Here is a 20,187-nt window from a genome sequence, read left to right on the forward strand (position 1 = left end):
TCCAATGTCCAAAGATTTTTTGCAGCTCAAAGACTACAATTTGGAAAATTTCCCGGTGATGAAATGTCTTCCTAGATAACTATATCTCTTCATTAAATGTTGCTATACATAATGGGGCATATTTCAGCAAACGTCTAGAACTAAACAGTGCATGGCATTCAGGAGCACCTAACAAATGACTCAATTAAGAAACACACAATTACACTTGTATTTCAATGGAAGAGTGTTTTGCTTAAAGTGTTTTAGTTTTATGTTTATAGAATACCTGCATGTTTCATATCATTCCTTGAAAAGAACCTGTACCTTGTGCTTAGTGCCAGAATATATATATTTCTGTTTTGTTTCTCTAGTATATTGTTTTCAACGCATAACTTGAAGTCACTAATCCCTGTGTGCCCCTCTCCTCGGGCAATTTATGTTTAGGCAGTGTTGCTTTTGGGTCAGCCTTGCTGACCCAGTGCCAGCCTGGGCTTGTCTGTTGGTTGCTAGCCTAGAATGACTAGCCAGATTGCTCACTGTTGATAGGGTGGAAGGGGAGGAAGGAGGAAATATAAATGATGGACTTACTGAGACCCAGCTCACAGCTCAGTGGTAATACTGCACCTGAGTGGTAATGTAAGTTAGAAATGACTGGTATATTCCATATCAGAGTACTGTGGCTACTGCTTTAAACACCTCCTGAAAACAAATCTTCATCGCTCACCACATGGACATGAAACCAAGATTTATTAAAATAACCTTAGCATATTTACAATTGAAAGCCATGAATGCAATTCTCTGCAATTTCCAAAAAATATAGTTCTATCTCTTAAAAGAAATTAACAGAGGTATCAACAGGTTAGGATAAATATTATCACAGATAGAATTCTTTGAGTAAACAATCTACGTTTTCTAACCAATATATATTATGTACAAAAATACACTTGATATGGTGACCAAGCAGTGTCAAGGAGGAAAATATATATATATATAACACACAATTTTCATTATATACAAAGCAATATCGGTTCCTTCACCTTTTCTTTTTAAAAATAAATACTTCATTTGGTTGCAAATAACATTTACAAATTCAACTCATGAGCATTTCTCAACTTTGACAAAATTAAATAGGCAAATTAGAAATATATATTTTTAACAATTTAAGGGGAAAAAAATACCTGAATCGAATTAGCTTATTGTGTTTAAAAATATCCAAGAGCATGTAAGTTTTCATGTCTTTAAAGTGCCTTCTCCTTTGCCAAACTGTCTTTGTTATTGCTTAAAATCCTTTAAGATTATATCTATATATTGGTCTAATAATTAAACAGAAAAGCCAGCATTTTACCAGGTCAAATGATTGATTGACTGACTATTTAGGACATGCATAAACTTTCGTTAAGTGCTTCCAAGAGTGTAACAGTTACTGTGAATCTGAAAATAGCCACAAAGTGTCAACCTCCTGATTCAGATTGGGGTAGATGCTTGAATTATGAGTAGCAGTCAGAATAGAGTGGCAATAAAAAACCTTATGAGTCAAAATGTTTGTTTGCACACAATTTGCCCAGCAGCACAGAAGGTTACTTATAATTCAAAAAATAGTCTTATGTATCATAGCTGGTGACCTGGTCTGATTCATAAATTTATTAAAAGAATGGCCCCTAATTAGACAGTTAAAAGTAAAATCTATGAGAAATTGAGAAGGACTAGAACCAACCCCCACCCCAACCTTCTTAAAATAAAGTAGAATAAAATGAAAAAGAAACGTATTTTCCGTCTCTTTTATGGATTTTCCTTTTTGCCTAAGTGATGAGGTGATGCTGACATTAACAAGAGGCAGTCACAGCAGTGTGTCTCACCCGGGCTCCTTGGTGACAGTGGAGTTCCCTGTCCAAACGGCTGGGGTATGGAGCACGGGGTGTGAGGGGATGGAGTGAGGGCCTAGGGAGACAGCAGGTTGTCTATGATGCCAGGAGATGAAAAAAGCTGGGCCTGGAGAAACTGTAAAGTAGGGGTAGGGAAAAAAAAAAAAAAAAGCTATAGGATGTGAAGGAAAAGGAGGCTGAAGTGGCAATACTGAAATGAAGCTAGATGCCAAAATGACTTTTGAACAGGCATGGAGAAAACAGGAACATTTATGGACAAACAGCCCCATAGATGTGAAATTGATAGAGTTATTAAACTAAGTCCAGACCAGTTTTACTGGGATACCTGCTTTTCCAGTACCTTATCTGGCACCTATCAGTACAAGATACCGGGCACTCCCATTTGCCCAACACAGATTCCCTGAATTTCCATTGAAAAGTTGCTCATGATACAATCACAGCAAAAAATACCAGCTCCCTAAGGATGCAATCTATCAGCAAAACATTGCACTGGCCCTGTGCAAATTTTTCTCCTCCCGTCTCCTGTTTTTCTCCTTCATCCCACTGTCTGCAATCTCACAAGGCTGAGTGAAGACAAATAACTGCATGGATCAAATGCATTTTAGGAAGCAGCATCAAGGACCCAGGGTGTTGCTAAGAAAATTAAGCCCTAAAGCTCTTGAAATAACTAACATCTCTGTTAGGTCTGACTCATTCTAGGATGCTGACTGACTTCATTTAGGTTCTGAGCATGCAGGCCAGTCCTTATTTTCCAGGCCAAAACATGATCCCTAAATCAAACTCCAAGGACACCCTGTTTCCCATGTTGGTCTAAATTAAAACTCAATGAAAGGAAAAGACTGTGATGAATCAATGACGTTTTCTCTAAAGATTCTTAAAAATTATCCAATTCCTAATTTTAAAAGTCTCTGCCTTTTTAGGAGTATCTCAGATTGGTTCTTTAAAGGGAAGTCCTTTTTTCTTAATGTGTATACTCTTTGAAGATTATACATCTAGCTGACAGTAAGCCCTCATTATTTGTGTCTTGGGAAATTACAGAATTAAAAATTAATGATTTTGGAATAGATCCTTTTGGTAGACCCTAAAATCCTACTTGTATCATTGTGAGCAAACAAGAGAATTATTATTAGACTTTCCCTCTCACTCATAGATTTGTTTCCAATGGAAATGGAAGCCTTTTGAGGATGATGCAGAACACAATCTCAGTGGGGCTGAGACTACATTCTTTACACGTTAGTAGTCAGACATCTGAAGAAATAATATTACATCTAGAGACAAGTTAGCGAGAGGGAAAAAAAGAGCTATTTATATTTCATGAAACATATCTAAAATGGAAAGATTTTGAATGTCCTTCTAGCCCCTTATTGGGAAGAGAAGTACATTTTTGTATTCTATATACTTTTAAATACAGATCCTAGAAAGAAATCTGGAATTCAAAATCCATCCCAAGAGTTATCAGAGAGTTGTCTCTTTCTAAACATCTATTGTTTATGTCATTGCAGAAGTAGAGAGTAATTCTCTGAATATTCAGTGGTCTATAGGACTGACTTTTCATTTTGGAAAAATGGACCTAGAAAGCTAACCCAGCTGAAAACATAAAAAATATATCTGCTTCATGAGAGGAAAGTGGAAGAAAGCCATGGAACAGAACAATGAAGGGAAGTAGGTACAAGTCTGGCAAAGATGTTGACAAACCACTGCTAATGTATGCCTGAAAACATTTGATTTCTTACTTGATGTACTACCTATGTGATAATGCATTGGCAGTTCATTTTATATATGAGAAATATGCACTGTCTTTTAAGATATTCTTATAGTTTCAAAGGTAGACAGCCCCTCAGTGTCTGCAGGGGTAGAATGTTCAGCTCACATGAGAGCTCAAGTGTGGTAGAAGGGTGGTTTACTCGGTGCCAAGTTCTTTGGATGTGAATTTCTGCCTGAAACAATACTGTCATTTGCATTATGCTATCAAGTTTCACAGAAAGCATAAGAAAATAGCCCATAGATGTAGTTGGATCAGCCTTTAGGAAAGACTGGCGATTCTCAGTATATTTAAGAGAAGATTAAAAAAATAGAAAATTATATGAGCATAGATAGAATGTAGAAGAATAAATGAATGGCTCTATCTACCACTTTCAGATAAAAAAACTGGGATTAAGTCAGTTTTCCCCAGATCAAGTAGTTCATAGTTGTAACATGCAATAAAGTCTGGAGTTCATGTGAGCTACTGACTGAAGGGAACCACCATATTACAGCAGGGAGGGATGAAAAGAAAGGGTCTTCTATGCCACTGGTTATCTCCAGGGTAGTTAGGAGAGGGGCTGGGGACATGAGTACAATCAGTTCCACTTGCGGACAGCTGACCTACTGACTGAGGCTCCATTTGCTTTCCTAATCTCTCATCAGTAGAAACCACATAGTGGCTTAAGAGACAGAGCCAGCTGCCATTTTAATATCTTCATAGTTCCCAGTAAGTTGTTAACTACACGAATTTCCCAAACACTAAGGTTATATCACAGTGTTGGCTAAGAGTCTTGGAACAAATAAGGCTACTGAATTGGCTTCAAGTTTGACATGTTAAAACTCTCTGAAATTCATTACTTCCCAGCAAAGCATTGATCTAGGAGAGTCTGGTAGATTGCCCACTCCTTGGGAAGGGAAATGAAGAGTTGTGAAACTAAAATTCAGTGCCTCTAAAAAGGTGTCAACAGCTGATGGGTGTGCAGAAATGACACAAAATGGGACTCTCAGTCACGTATGGCTGCATAGCTGAGCCTGGTTATGCCTGGACTCAATTGCTAATTCAGTTATGAATATTACTCTATAAGTCTAAAGGAGAAAGATATGCTGAGTCTGGTTTCTGAGGGTGTTTTTCTATGAGCCACTTCTGTACCAATAATAGTTTCCAAGCAGCTGTTTTTTTTCTCTCTATAGCTGGAAAATGGAAATACATTGAACAAGTTATTTGCATTTTGGAAAGGCTAAAAATTATCCATTCTTTTCAATTCCTATCAGCTTGGCAAGATAGACTTGTTTCATGTGTGTTGCAGATCTCCTCATGAGGACAAAGTAGCAGACATGAATGAAAGTTCATTCCTTTGTTCAGTCCACTCTCTTCAGTTGTAGGGTTCCTAAAGGTAAAATAGTTAATATATGAAATATGGTACTCATGGTCTTCTGGTTGGTCCACTCACTTAAAAACTGCTCTAGGACCCAGACTACGGAAATTTTAATGGTCTAGCATTTCTCCTACTATATCATACCATTTCTTCATATATGCAGCTTTTTCAAAAATAAACTATTTGGGACAATCCTTGGCTCTTTTAAATCCATATTCTAAAAATTGCCTGGTTTAGGCTGAAATCTCGAGCAGGCAATAGGCAGCTCTTACTTTGTCCATGGCCATCAGCCATCACAGCTGATCAAATTCTTGTGTGCTTAGGACTCATACAATGTTGCATTTCATAGTATGTCCTTTTTTTTTTCCCTGTGATTTGGGAACTTATAAACCAATTTGTAGATGATCAAATCTGCTGAAGCTTTTTCTTTCCCATCCCCCTTTAGTCATTTTTTGTCATTAGAACAGGGAGGATTCAAAGAAAAATGAAGCTCAAATCCAACAGATACTTCTTGTTAGCAATTTTTAGAGATAATTTAAACTACTTTACAAACAAAATATTTAATATCTGGACCAGATATTTTTTTGGGGGGGGCTACATTTTTGGACTTCTTCCCTTCCCACATAAACCCCTAAATTGATTGTATCTTTGTTATTTAAGGGTAAGGGGGCAAGTAGTACAAAACAGACTGATTTAGGATGTGAGGGAATGAAGAGGCTCCCTGCCAATGCTACAGTCTGGTTACTGGGAAAGAGCCTGCACGTCTGCACTGCCCATCCCCCTTCATGCACTGACCAGGTGCAGCTTGCTGTGCTGCGCTGTGTGTGTGCAAGGTTCTGCATCAGTGATGCCAGGCAAGGGAGGCGTAGAAACAGAAATGAGAACATACAGCTTTCAAGAAAGGAAGAATGTAATTAAAATGAAAACGTCCCCATTGCAGGCATCGTAATCTACAGAGAGATGTGAAAGCCCAGGCCAGTGGACAAATCTTTACCAAAAATACACTTTTATCTCTTCTGCTATATCTGATTGGGAAAAAAACCATACCGATGACTTCTTTATATTGCTGGAAGTACTTAGTATCACCATGTTTGATTCCTTCCTTCAGTTTTTCCAGTTTATTAGCCATATATGAACTTTGCATCTAGGAAACGCCTTTTCTTATGTTACTTAGGAAAACAGGAGGTGTCCAAAGGAGGCTTAGCAGGTTTGCAGGTTCTCCTGTCCTTCCTGGGGGAGAGGAGACCAGCATCCCATCTGATATTCAATCCCTCAGCCGCACTGGCAATCTGTTTCAGCTAGAACGTTAAAGATGTAATAGCACCACTGAGTTTTCTTATTCTACCATTCAGATTTCAGAAAAATCTTTCTTCATAATTCCTGGCTAGTTGCAGTGAGTGTGTGAAAGGCATCATTGACATCAACTTAAAGACTCAAAAGGCAACTGTTGGGCAGCAGGGCCATCCCCCGTGACCAGGATCCCCACAATCATCATATATGTCCATTTCTGTGTGGCTATACTTTTTTTCTATTTTTTTTTCCCAGTAAGCTGCAACTTTTTGAGGTAAAAGCCATATACAGCACAACTCCTAACCTGATTTTTGACACCTCACAGGCCTGATGCTTTTCACCTAACCTGTCTATATAATGTTTTAGTGTAATATATGATATACTTGTGGGCTTAATGATTATTGCCAATTGCTCATGCAAGATCTGAACGGCTGTCAAAATGTGCTCATATTTAATGAATCATAGCTAGGAAGAGACAAAGTTGTTCATAAGTTAAGGTTGCTTCAAGTCCTACCAGTACGTCAGGTGTGCATGTCTGGTTAAACGCAGGGTAGCACTCTCTTGTTGAACTAGAAGGCCACTCTCCTCTCTAGTTCAGGGAGGGCTGTGCCTAGAACAGCCACTTGTAGCCTGTTTGTCTGAAGTGCTCAAGCTTCCGAGTGGTATCCCAACTACTACTTCTCCAGTGAAAAGTTCAGACACACCTGTTGCGTTGAACACAACCTCAACTGTATTTGAGAGGGATCACTTGAAAGGCCTTCAGATTATTTAGATGGACTGCCTTGAGAAAATTCTCATTAACCTTTGCAGAGCATCACCTTGAGTTAGCAATGAAGGCTGTGTCGACAATGTGGTACTTGGATGGACTTGGGACGGGGCATCTCAGGCAGGGTTCAAACTGGGTGAGAATAATGGAGATTCTGCCATGGTGTCTGAAAACACTAATGTAATACATTTCACTAGTGTGACACAACCACTTGATTTCCCCAACAGAGGCAGAAAACCTTCCTCTTTAGAAATAGGCATTTTACTGCAAAGTTTTAGTCCGTTCACTAGGATGAAATCCACAGGGGGCTGTATTTATCTAACTCTCAAATGTTTCCACTCGTTATTCTTCAGCATTGGTTCCTTGACAGGGTGTCCTTGAAGGGTGACATGGCCACAGTGACAGTCCTGCTTACCTTCAGTGATTTCTGTGAGTATCCTACTTAGAGACCTGAAGTGGACCACAGCGACTCCACTGAAAACCTCCTGCTCGTCTCTCCCATCAAGGCTATAAGGACCCATAAGGATCCAAAAAGTCCCAGACTTCTGCTGGCCTTGCTGAACTCAGAGTTGATTTCCATGGCATGTGCAAAGCTGGCACTTGGTATAGACAGAATGTCATGGAGCACAGGATGGCCGTAAGTGGAATTTGTTTTAAATTGATGAATTCCCTTGGCTTTCTTCAAAGTTAAGTGAAAATGAAGAGAAACTATATAAGAAAGCGGTATGAAAAGCTTCCTGCTCACAGTCAACTTCAAGCCTTTTCAGTTGTGTTTCTTATTCAGCTTTTCAATTTTGCCTGTCTCATTCCTTTATTTTCAATTAAAAAAAAAATCCAACCATGTCACCATATTCCTTTGTTTTGAACCATCAGGAAAGGTGGTTAGCACCTGCATGTATATGGCTTCTGTGACTTGATTTGATCCTGCCTGTGCATTCTTGATTCCCAAGGCTGGCACTGTATTAGGATATGATGCTGCTTTCATTAGCTGAATCTCTTATAGGAGTGTCCCTGAGGGGGTTGACGACTGGCAGGCATATCCTGGGAAGATACTCAGGCACCTGGCAAGTTCAAGGGTTCTGAAAAGATGCTGGGTCAAGGGGAAGGCCACATGTGGCAGCTGGATCATGAAGGAATTTAAGATTCTTGTTCATCTCTAGACTGTCTTCCACCAATTGTGGGAGAAACGTTTGGGCCTCTCTTCCTTCAAGGCCTAAAAATGACAGTCTTTGATCCTATTCTCAATCCAGCTTCAGCCCTCTTTCCTCTCCCCTCATAAGACAGAGTCAAAGAGTGGCCACTTAAGGGCAAAAATGTCCTGGAGAGGTCCAAGGTGGTTTTCGTCTGTGACTCGAGGGCCAGGGTCAGAAAAGGCTGTCTATGCATGGTCTTCCAGTCGAAGTTTAATATTAACATAATCACCATCTTTTCATTTTGATGTAAAGAACTTTTTTTCCTGCCCTTAGTTAACATCAAAGATTTCTGCTTCACCCTATTTCCCATGCCTGTCAGCCACTCATGATAGGAAGCTGTGAGTTGCACTTGCTCTCCTGTCTGGAAACTGCTTCCTGGAGGTGGTGGGAGAGGTCCAGCTGTATACACAGAATGTGGTGTAGAACTCAGCTGCATATGAACATGGCATTGCCCATTCACAGACGGTTTCAAACGTGAAAGGTGCTCTGCTACTGAGTCACATGTCCAAGCAGGTACTCTGACCCCAAGGCTGCTCCTGCTTAAGGATCACAGTTTCTTCTGGGAGTTGAGGTGTAGAATCTCTGCTGGCCCAGGAAACCAACAATGAACTGATATCAATGAACTGATATAAAAACAAAAGAATGGGCTTCTTAATGACTGATAACTCCCTGCATCATAACTTGTTCTCCAGGATGAAGTTTATGGCTGTTTATTCCCCTCTCCATGCATGTACAATTCCATTTTTTCTCCTTTCCATTACATGAACAGCAGCAATAACAAAATCATTTTTCTATTCTGGGAAATACATAGTCTTGGACTTCTTCAAAAATAGTTGTGGTAAGTTGCAACATTTTGGGTGAGAAAGATGCTACAGGATCTTGCTGCAATATGATCAAAATTAAGATCAATAATCAAAGCAGCAGTGTGTAAAGACCAAGACTTCACTCTCCCAAGGTAACTGTCATAAAAGATCCTTCTCTTCTTCCATTATAAGGTTACATGTATCAAGCTTGGGTTGCAAAGCTCGAAATCTCAGCTTTAAAAAAAAATTGGAAAATCTTGGTATTTCTTCTGGTCTTATAATAGAGTAGACTTTGGACCTCTGTAAGAAACAATTATCAAATGCTCTGCAATGTTCCCTTAAATAGCTTTTCATTGTTTCTGTGGCTTAATAAGGGACTTCTTAAAGAAGGCACGGAGCGCTTTCTGCGGACGATCTCAGAAGAGATGAGTACAACAAGCATTTGGTAATGTATCTTTCAAGAACTTCCTGCAGCACTGGTGTCGCAGGGGAGCATGAGAAGTCTTGCATCTCCACTGTCATCGTTTCCACGTGTCTCCATCTTAGTTGGTGGTCACACTGGCTTCCTTCTGGCGCAGTCTTTCTTTCTGTTAATGGAAAAACATGAAATTATTATCATTTATATCATTTTTCATTTCTCAAATTTTTCAAATTTTGGTCTAGAACACTGAGCAGAATTGTACCAAACACTTCAGAAATGAGACTCTCTCTATCCCTCTTTCCCTCAGCCCTTAGTTACTTGTCCCTCCCAACCTATCACTCTTATGTTCCTCCCAAAACAAAAAAAAAAATCAACAACCAGCCAATCAACTGAGCACATCCATTTACAACACTGATCTTTACCATGCCAGGCTGCTCCGTTCTGTTCTCTTCTTTTGTGACAAGGACCCTCACTGTGTAGTACCACTCAGACTTCTCCCATCCCCACCCTTGGCTCACTGATGGAATTGGGGAATGCTTAAGAAATAGTTCGCAGGGAGTCTAGATCTGAAAAAAAATCACTGTTTCCAAGTTGACTGTATCTGCAAATGATCAGCTTGGCAGGACTGAACAAAAGCCATGTAATGTGAAGGAGAGCAGATTTAGTCTCTGCAGAATGGCAGATCCATTTTGCCATGGGTGTTGTGCTGTGTTCTGAGATCCCCCCTGAGGTACACCCTTCTAAAGGGGAAGGCATGGCAGTGTGCTGGGAAGATGTAAAAATAAACCAGAGCATGCCAAACAGAAACACGGACCCTCAGTGTTTCTGTAACGCTCGAGAGGTAAACATACGGAGTACGGCAAGGAAGGGTGTGTCTACTCCTAGAGGAAGGCTAAAAAGGAAAAGGGAAAAGTACACTGTTTTGCAAAAAGCAGATACAGAGAGAGGCCCTTTGAGAAGGGCTGCTTGTGATCTATGACATATGATGGTGAAGTGAATTACTAAATAGGCCTAGATACAAACCTAAGTTGATGATTTTTAGACACCCATCCTGAGTTTGGACCCCATCCTTGACTTGTCAAATTTAATCAGGAATCAGTTTACAAGCTCGTTTCTAATTTCTACCCACTATCCACACAAACAGACAAATAATAATAATACTAGTAATAAACCCTAACAATGTGAGGATCACAACTGGGGGCTTGCTCACAATGGAGGTCAACCTAGAAAAGATGCCACAGTAAACCCACTGTCTCCCCTTTGTCTGCAGGGTGGGCCCATTCTCTCTGCCCTGGGAGAACAGGTTTGGTGTAAAAGTCAGAATAGAGGCCCAAATCAAAGGCCTGGAGAAGGTGGTAGAGGCTGCTGAAGAAGGAAGATAACAATCAGGGTTGAGCTCACTGTCACTGAAAATCATCCATATGAGTATAACGAATGCACCATGAAATGGGTACACAGGCTGTGTCCGCTTAGGTAGGGGCTATGAGCCTTAACCACGGCTTTCCCCGACCAAGCTCCATGGCCCTGACTCCCCACTTCTCATTCATCAGTCGCAGGCAGCATTCATTTAGCTGCTGATGGGGTTGGTAGGAGAGACACCACGGTCAATCAACAGAAATAATCTCGCTTTATAATTTAGACCCCATTTAGATCTTCAAAAGGTTTAAAGCAGCCAAGCAAAAGTACTTGTAATCTGAAAGCATAAAATAAGTAGCTGTGGGACATCAGAGCCCAGAGAAGGGAGGGTTGGAAAATCCAAGTGAGGAGAGTGATGCTCCCTCTTACCACTCATTGCTGTTTCCTGCTGCAGGGTCCACCACAGCTGCTGGAATTCATAGTAATGAGAAAAATGGCTAATATTTATTGAGCTGTTATTATGTGCTAGGCACTTTACATGCTTTTTTTTTTTTTTTTGCAGTTTCCTCAAAATAACCCTGAAGCAAAGGTAATATTATTTTCCTCTTTTCACTGAAGAGAAAGAAACAAAGTAACTTTACTAAGGTTTTACAACTATTAAGTGGCAGTGCTGGGATTTGAACTCAGACAGTTTCATCCCCAACATCCCAGGTTCCTAGCCATTCAGCTACTCCGACTATTGTCTGTGACATCTATGTGGACATTTACTGTGTTCCCTACTGAAAGCTGGACTTCAGAAGACAACTTTCTCTCAAACCTAGGAATACTGAGGAGGTTTGGTTTCCAGCACAGGGAGAGATGTCAGGAGACTCTGAATTGGGCCCTGGTTTTTGTCATCCACTTGCCAAGTGACCCTGAGTAGGCTGTATCTTTCTGCATCTCAATTTTCCCAAGTATCAACACAGGATAATCCCTGCCCCTTTCTTTAATGGGGAAAAGGAACTGATGAGAGTGAATGTACTTAAACATTTCAGGAAAAAATACTTTGAGATCAGGGGGACTGTGGTGTGGAAAGATGTGAAATGGCAAGTGACTGCATTTGGTTGATCAGAAAGGACCTTTGTTGAGCTTGCAGGAAAGACATAGGAAGCTCTGTTTTGCCCCTTCCCCCAACATGCTCTTTTTTGTCATGTGCTACTCTGGGATGGGAACTGAGAATCTGGATACTATGTTTCATCTGAGTTTTATCCTTTAAATTCAGACATACTCCTGGATGCACCTCAGTTATAATGAAAAATATGTAGGTTATGCTGAAAAATGCATCTCACCAGACTAGCAGTGGGATTGATTTTTTTCGTCTCCACTTTCTTCTCTGATGTCAACTTGCTGACTGATTCCTGAGCCATTTTCAACCTGAAATAGAAACAGAAAGCAGGGAGGGGAGAGGAGAGGAAAAGGAAGGAAGAGGAAAAAGGAAGAAGTCAGGTTAAACAGAAATCCAAATGCTTTTGAATTAACCAATCAGTGGTTTGAAAATAAACATAGGAATGGTTTTTCAATGCTTTCCATTAGTAAATTCAAACTCTAACTAGGCTTCTCTGCTTTATCAAAACTAAATTTCATTCACTAGCTGAGAGGCTCCCCTAGATGACCTTGGAAAGTCTGTTTTTGTGAACAATGTGATAGTTTCTGACGAATGGAATACCACGTGCACATAGCATCGTTTACTTCAATGCTGTCTGGCTTGTGATTTACTCAGTAGATAATACTGAGACAATTTTGAAAATGGAAGTTTTGTGGAAACATGAAAATACAAATATTAAAATTCACCAATTCACATCAATTAAGCAAAAAGACAACTTATATAGGGTGTCCCAGAAGTTGCCATACATAGGGAAAATGGGAAATTGTAGCTTTATTTACAAAAGATGCATTACAAAATGCTTCCTTTCTATGGAGACTTTTGGGACATGCTGTAGAATGGGGAAAATATTTATAAATCATATATCTAATAAGAGATTTGTATCTCTACTACATGAAGAACTCTTACAATTCAAAAAGACAAATTACATTTCCCCAGCCCCATTGGGCAAAGGATTTGAATGAATATTCCTCCAAATATTACATAAAACTGGTCAATAAGCACGTGAAAAGATGCTCAACATCATTAATCATCAGGAAATACACATCGGAACCACAATGAGATAACACTTCGCATCCACTAGGACAGCTAGAATCAAAAGGAAAGACAATAAGTACTGGGGATGAGGATGCAGAGAAACTGGAACCCTTATATATGGTTGATGGGATTGTCAAATGTTACAGTCACTTCAGAAAACAGTTTGGCAGTTTCTCAAAATGTTAAATATAGAGTTAATATATGACCCAGCAATTCCACTGCTAGTTATATAAATATATGTATAATCAAAAAATTGAAAACATAAGTCCATATAAAATTTTCATATGAATATTTATAGCAGATTATTCATAATAGCCAAGAATAGAAACAACACAAATTTTCATCAACTGATGGATGGATAAAGAAAATGTCCTATATCCATACAGTAGAATATTGTTGGGCCATAAAAAGGAATAAAGTGCTTATACACACTATAACATGGATGAAGCCCAAAAACATTGTGCTAAGTGAAAGAAGCCAGTCACAAAAACCCATATGATTCCATTTATATGAAATGTCCAGAATGGGAAAATTCATAGAGACAGAAAGTAGATTAGCAATGTCATGAGCTGGGGGTTATGGAAAATGGGGAGTGACTGCTAATGGTTAAGTGATTTTTCTAAAATTAGATAGTGGTGATAGTTGCATATCCTTGTGAATATATTAAAAACCACTGTGTAATGAAGAGTACTAAAGTGCTAAAATGTATACTTTAAAAGGGTGAATTTTACAGTTTGTGAATTCTATTGCAATAAAGCTATTATTAATAATTCACCAATTCAACAACCTGATAGTATTTCTTACCCATCAAATCAGCAAATCTAATAGTCAGGCAATAACTATCGTTCGTGAGGACGTGGAGAAATGAGAACTGCCACACAGTGCAATAGGGAGTATAAATTGCTACAGCTGGCTTTGGCAACATCAAACAAAACTGAAAACACACACACTCCATGACCCATCGATTCCTCTTACAGGGAGACACCTAAAAGAAACTTTTATACACAGACACAGGGCTTTCATTGTGGCAATATGAGCAACAGTGACAAACTAGAAACAACCTGATGATAGTAACATTTACTGGATACTTAATCTGGGCCAGGTACTATTCTACTGGCTTTATTTGAATTAAACCATTCAATTTTCACAATCACCCTGTGAGACAGAAACTTTTATTATTCCCATTTTATAGGTCTTAACCATCATGTGATGTTCAATGCTGTTTATACATTATATTGATTCAATACATAATATGAATATGACATAACTGTGAGAAGGAATGAACTAGATGTATGAAGTCAGCAATCTCAGATATCAGAAGCACGGTATTGAGAGAGTGAAGAATGCTGCAGAGTGATACAGTGAAGAGGCCCTCTACTGTGGTCCCCAACCCCCGGGCCATGGACCGGGCTGCAGAGCTCCACTGCCTGCCGCAACCTCCCCACTCCAACCCCCAGAAAAACTTTCTTCCATGAAACTTAGGAAGGGGGTACACAGCAGGAGGTGGGCAGCAGAGCTTCCTTCATCTGTATTTACAGCTGCTCCCCATCACTCGCATCACCACCTAAGACCTACCTCCTCCCTCCTCACTCCACCCTCCTCCATCCTCACATCGGTAGAAAAATTGTCTTCCATGAAACAGGTCCCTGGTACCAAAAAGGTAGGTTGGGGACCACTGAAGTCTCCAAAGCTCGACAGCAGAATTAATCCTCAGCCTTTCTGCTTATTAGCTGTGTGACCCTGTACAAGAGCCCTCTCTATGTGCCCCTATTTCCTAAAAAAGGGATAATAATAATAGTGCCTAATTACATACGATCACTGAATGAAGATGGTGCAGTTCCAGGCACATGGTAATCACTTAATAAATGTAACCTACTATTGTTACCATGCATGCAGTATGCTATGCTGTATATATGTTTTTAAATTACACCCACAAAACAATATTGCTCACAGACTCACGCACATGTATATAAACATAAATAATATATATCTGTATTTATATACAGACACATGTTTATATACTCACATATAAAATTATTCAAAAGAGACTGGAAAGATATCCACTAATTTCACCATAGAGGTTATTAGATAGATGGGGGAAGAGAATGGGACTGGGGGTAATATGTGAAACAGAATTTCATTTTTGTCTATAGTGCTTTTTTTAATTAAAAAAAATCTTAAGGTGACAAATGTCACTAATTGTAATTCTAGGTGGTAGGTACATGGGTGTGTTACGTTATCCTTTGTATTTTTATTTTAAAAATTTCCTCAAAAATTCTTTAAAAATATTAAATATTTAAAGATCCACCAACTCAAAGACATTTAAAAAAAATAAACATGCTTTTTCTCCAGGGTCTCAAATAAAAATCTTTTGTTCAATATTAATCAGATGCTTGTTAGCCTCTACAAGTGGCTGAGTGGCTTAGCTCTTAGCTAATTTTACATAATTTGCTTAAAATACACACTTAGTAATCTGATCTTTCTGTCCATGTGCACAAATTAGTTACAATGAATTCAACATGCTGACTTATACATCGGAAAATAAATAAAAACGAGACAAAGATGAGCAATGATTCCTATAACCCCAGAAGAAATATATTCGTAAAGCTGCTCTGAGGATGGGCATTTGTCAATACTGACATGGGTCTCAGTCTATAGACCGCACTGCCTACTAAACTTTTCCATTTGCAGCAGTAACTGTGACTATATCCACACGAGAGAAGAATGCACCAAAAGGATCAAATCCAGGTCAGACTACACTGGAGACTCTAACTATTAAGAGTTGGCTGGAAGATGATGGTGCTGTAAGTGGGGCCACAGCTTGCAGCAGGTACTCCTCCTGGCTCCTCTCCAGCCAGATTTCTTTTCAAAGAGAGCACCTGCTAGGAACCCTTTAATCCCAATTCCAGTGGAGTGGTTAGGAATTGCCATTTCTCTCAAAGCCCCCTAACTTTAAGAGAAGTTGTTTGGGGGTCATCTTTTGCTTTAGTAGTTCCTTTTCACCTTTGAATTCTGGTCTCTTCTTCCAGAGTGGGTCTTCTACCATGCTTCTGTTTAGTATCACTTTCCCAATTCCCATATGCCTTAGTGGCCCACTCTTCATGCCCTCTGGTCATCTGGGGTGATGGTGGTGTTGGGGATGTAGAGGCAGGGAGCCTGGGAGCCAATCCACAGTCCTGTCCCCACTGCAAACCTTTTCCTACTGGTCAGTGGCTGTTCTGCACACTACAGGCAATCATACATGCCCCAGACTCCCTAAGACAATTTCCACCTCAGTGATTCTATCCTGCTCTTCTCCAAGTGTTCTCATTCAATTATTATGTCTCTCTTTCACAGGGCACTCTTGAAAAAGCAATGGGAGAAGGCATAGCTCAGCGGCAAGTAGCTTCAGTGTCAGCTAGGCTTGATTCTAACTCCAACTCTGTCAGTTATTAGAAGACGTGGGAAAAGTTAATCAACTTTTCTAAATTTCAGTTTCCTTATCTATAAAATGGAGGTTAATATCAACCTCTTGTTATCATTGTGAGAATTAAATAAATTAATACATGTAAAACATCTGGCATAGCTGGCGCATAGCAAGAGGTCAGTGAAGGATAACCATTAATGAACCTTTCATCAAAGAGATAACAAACTTCCTTAAGAATGCATGGCAATAGTTCCTGACTACAAACTAAACAAGTAGAGCTATTAGTTCAGTACTATCTTGCAGTAGTATCATTTAGCTGTGTCCCGAAAGCAAACCAAATCAACCAATGCTAGATTTAGCTGCACTGAGATTTAGTAAACCAAAGAACTCAGCTCAATTTTTCTGATCTGAACACAGATTCTAAGTCATGTCCAGAAGCTAAACTTTGATGCAAGTATGACAAAAATTTTTCAACCAAATAGAATAAGAGAAACTTTTTGAACTTCAAAACAAAGGTTGTATTTACTTCCTCACATTTTGCCCGTAAGTTTCCTGGAAATTTATTTTAAATAAGTAAAATTTAAACTTCAAATATTACAGAAATTCTAAGTAAATGTTTTCATATTAACCTTGTTTTTCTAATAACCAAAATAAAATTTGCTCCTTATAGAAATTTTATATATTTAAAAATTATATTTTCAATTTATGCTACATATTTAAAGATATAAAGAAAAAGAAAGACTTACTGGATATTTCAATACTTTTCTCAGAATGTAGTCAAGACATAATTGGACCAGATGATGAAAATTATCACATGCAAAGCTCTGAGCTAGACCTCAAGATCCATGAGGGCATCGATGGTGACTATCGTGTTTACTGCTGTGTCCCTAACCCTTGATACAGTAGCTGGCATACATATGCAAGCCATAAATAATTACTGAGTGGAGACCTACAGAACAAAATTATTGAAAAAATACTTAACTTTCTTAAACTACCACTTACTTGAATTTCTTGAACATGCTGAGCTTGCCTGGGCATGCACCCTGTGCAGTTGCATGGCGCCCCTTGGTTTAGTGCTTTGCTGTTACCATCTTAAAATTCATGGTTTTGGAACACAGGACTTCACAGTTATGTAGTTGTTCCTGCCTGACATTTCCCAGAACACTTGAAGTCATTTTATTAAGAAAGTGGAATATTTTTCAATCTTTTTTCCAGGGAACATTTATTATGTAAAGAAAGGTAAGTTTAGTTGGATGGAGTTGATACCTCCCCCTCCCTCTTTTCCTTGAACTTACTTCCAAGGTTCATTTATCTTACTGTTTTCCGATCATTTTTAGGCACCTGCCTTTCCCACTAGACTGGAGCTTCTCAAAAGCAGGGATAGGACTTCCTTGTTTTTCTTTTCTCAGCATCTTGTACAGTAACTGGTATACAGTAAATGACAATAAATACTGAATAAATAAATGGTTACAAATGATTAGTCTCTAAATGATAAAAATTCAGGCATCCGTGGTAATGTGGAAAATATGCAAGTCTGTTAAAATATAAAGTCCCTTAAATCTCATGTGAACATAACATCACCAATGCTCAAGACTGATCCCACGAAACAAAACCCAGCAAATTTTTACTAGATTCACTGAATGTCCTTAACATGAAAGTCCACATCATGTTTAGAGGGCCAGGCTGTTTTTCAACTGCTTTTATGTCATACCTATGAAGAGAAACAAGTGATTAAATATTCTGACAATCGAGCTTTGTCATGTACATCGGTATGATAGAGCACATAGGTAGGACTTAGAAACTGCTCTGACCTGACAAGACGTTGATGGTTGAGCTGTCCGTCCACATTTTGAAAACGTCCTTCAAAACTGTGGGCAGTGTCATATGGCTGCCTAAGAAGCTACAGTGGTTGCTATTGTTGATTGCATTCAATTCACTCAGAATCAGCGTTCTGGCAATTATGCGGAAAAAGACTGCAAGCTGGGGGGCTGCAGTTTGATCAACCTAAGAGGGTTTAAGTAAATTTAAATCCAGTTTTGATCAGCCACAGGAGGTTTAAATGAATTTGAATTTAGTTGCTATCATTTGTAAATGCAGAGATTTCACCTAAGTCAAATTTATGACCGCTTTTATAAATTGGAAGGTCTGGCAACACTGGGGGCATTACTGTGCAGTGACAATGGGGCAGAGCTTCAGTTCAAGGCCCTTACAGTTGCTCCCTATTAATCCACAGTCCTGAGGCTGTCAGGTGGGGTTCTCTTATACCTGGCACATCTTATTTTTGTTGCCTGCCTGCACTCTGTGAGCTTTGACCTTTTGGCCAGGAGACTTAATGGAAGGCTACTGTGGTGGCCCAGGAGTGAAGGGATGAGAACCCAGACAGACGGAATGGTCTTCTAACTCTGCAGTCCGCAATCCCCAGGCCGTAGACTGGTGCTGGTCCTGGCCTATTGGGAGTCTCCCGCAGCGGGCGGGAGTTGGGCCAGGCTGGGCCAGGGTGGGGCTTCCTCTGTGTCTGTGGTAGCTCCCCATGGCTTGCATCACCACATGGGATCCGCCACCTGTCAGACCACCAGCCAGTGGATTCCTATAGGAGCAAGAACCCTACTATAAACTGCATGTGAGGGATCTAGGTTGTCCCGGGTGGAGGTGGGGCCATGGTGCTGGCACTGGGGAGTGGCTCCAAGTGCAAACTGTCACTGGCAGAGAGGTCTGACTGCACAATGAATGTGGTATGCTTGGGTCATGCCGGGGTCATCCCACGGTGCTCCTCCCCGCCCCACCTCCTGGTGGAAGGATTGTCTTCCATGAAGCCAGTCCCTGGTGCCAAAAAGGTTGGGGACTGCTGTTCTAAACGATCTAGTTTCCTCCTATCTTTTCTACTGATTAAGATGGTCTCAATTACTAATACATGACTCTGAGAATATTACTTCCATTCACAAACACTTTCAATGACTCCTAATCGACTATAACAGGGGTTAGCAAACATTTTCTATAAAGGGCCAAATAGTTAAATATTTTAGGCTTTGCAGGCCAAATATTCTCCATTGTGACTACTCAGCTCAGCTGTTGTAGTGTGAAAGCAGCCATAAAAAAAATGCATGAATGACCAGGCAATGCTGTGTTCTAATAAACTTTATTGACAAACACTGGTAGTAGCCAGATCTGTCTTATAGGCTGTAGTTTGCCAAGCCCTGGACTATAGTGTATGATCAAATTCTTGAACCTGGCAAACCAATCCTCCTGCTCTAAACTTAGTTTGCTTCTCTGTCTTACCTCTTCAGACCCAGCCAGATCTGTTGTGGTATTGATAGTATGGCAATTTAATTAGCTGAGTAGCCTTGGACAAGTCACTGAACCCTCTGAGCCCCAATTTCCTCACCTCTTAAAAGTGAGAATAATACCACACCTAAATAACACAGTTGCTGTGAAAATGAAAGAAAATACTTTATGGGATTACTGATCAAGTATCCTTTCCCTCCCCTCCACGTACTCCATGTCATGGCCAAACAACTCACCCTTCTTTGGACGTGGCATCTCGCTTTTACTGTTCCCTCAATGACTGTCTTACTCATTTCCATGTGTTCAAATTCTTCCCATTCTTCTATTCCCAGCGTAAGTGCCAAAGTAATGAAAGCTTCCTTCATCAATCTTAGCCAGAAGTAATTGCTCTTTTTCTCAAGTGAAAAAGCACTTTGTGCCTCTCTTAAGGTACTTAGGGCTTTTCATCTTAGAACTAGGTAGGTGTCCTATTTCCCTTAAGCCACTGGAACCACTTGAGGACAATGACCA

General features: G+C 39.8%; 1 protein-coding gene across 2 annotated transcripts in view; it reads right to left on the bottom strand.

Moving 5' to 3' along the window:
* Positions 1-9,575: 9,575 nt before the first annotated feature.
* FMN1 (formin 1) overlaps positions 9,576-20,187 on the bottom strand; it is a 353,923-nt gene continuing 343,311 nt past the window's right edge. For both annotated transcript variants that reach the window (XM_069462066.1, XM_069462074.1), the window contains 2 exons: positions 12,139-12,223; positions 9,576-9,620 (listed from right to left, as the gene is read on the bottom strand). In XM_069462066.1, the coding sequence (XP_069318167.1) occupies positions 9,576-9,620; positions 12,139-12,223 (130 nt within the window). The remainder of the gene's footprint in view (positions 9,621-12,138; positions 12,224-20,187) is intronic.

Source organism: Eulemur rufifrons, chromosome 2 (genome assembly GCF_041146395.1).
Source record: "Eulemur rufifrons isolate Redbay chromosome 2, OSU_ERuf_1, whole genome shotgun sequence".
Classification (NCBI taxonomy): domain Eukaryota; kingdom Metazoa; phylum Chordata; class Mammalia; order Primates; family Lemuridae; genus Eulemur; species Eulemur rufifrons.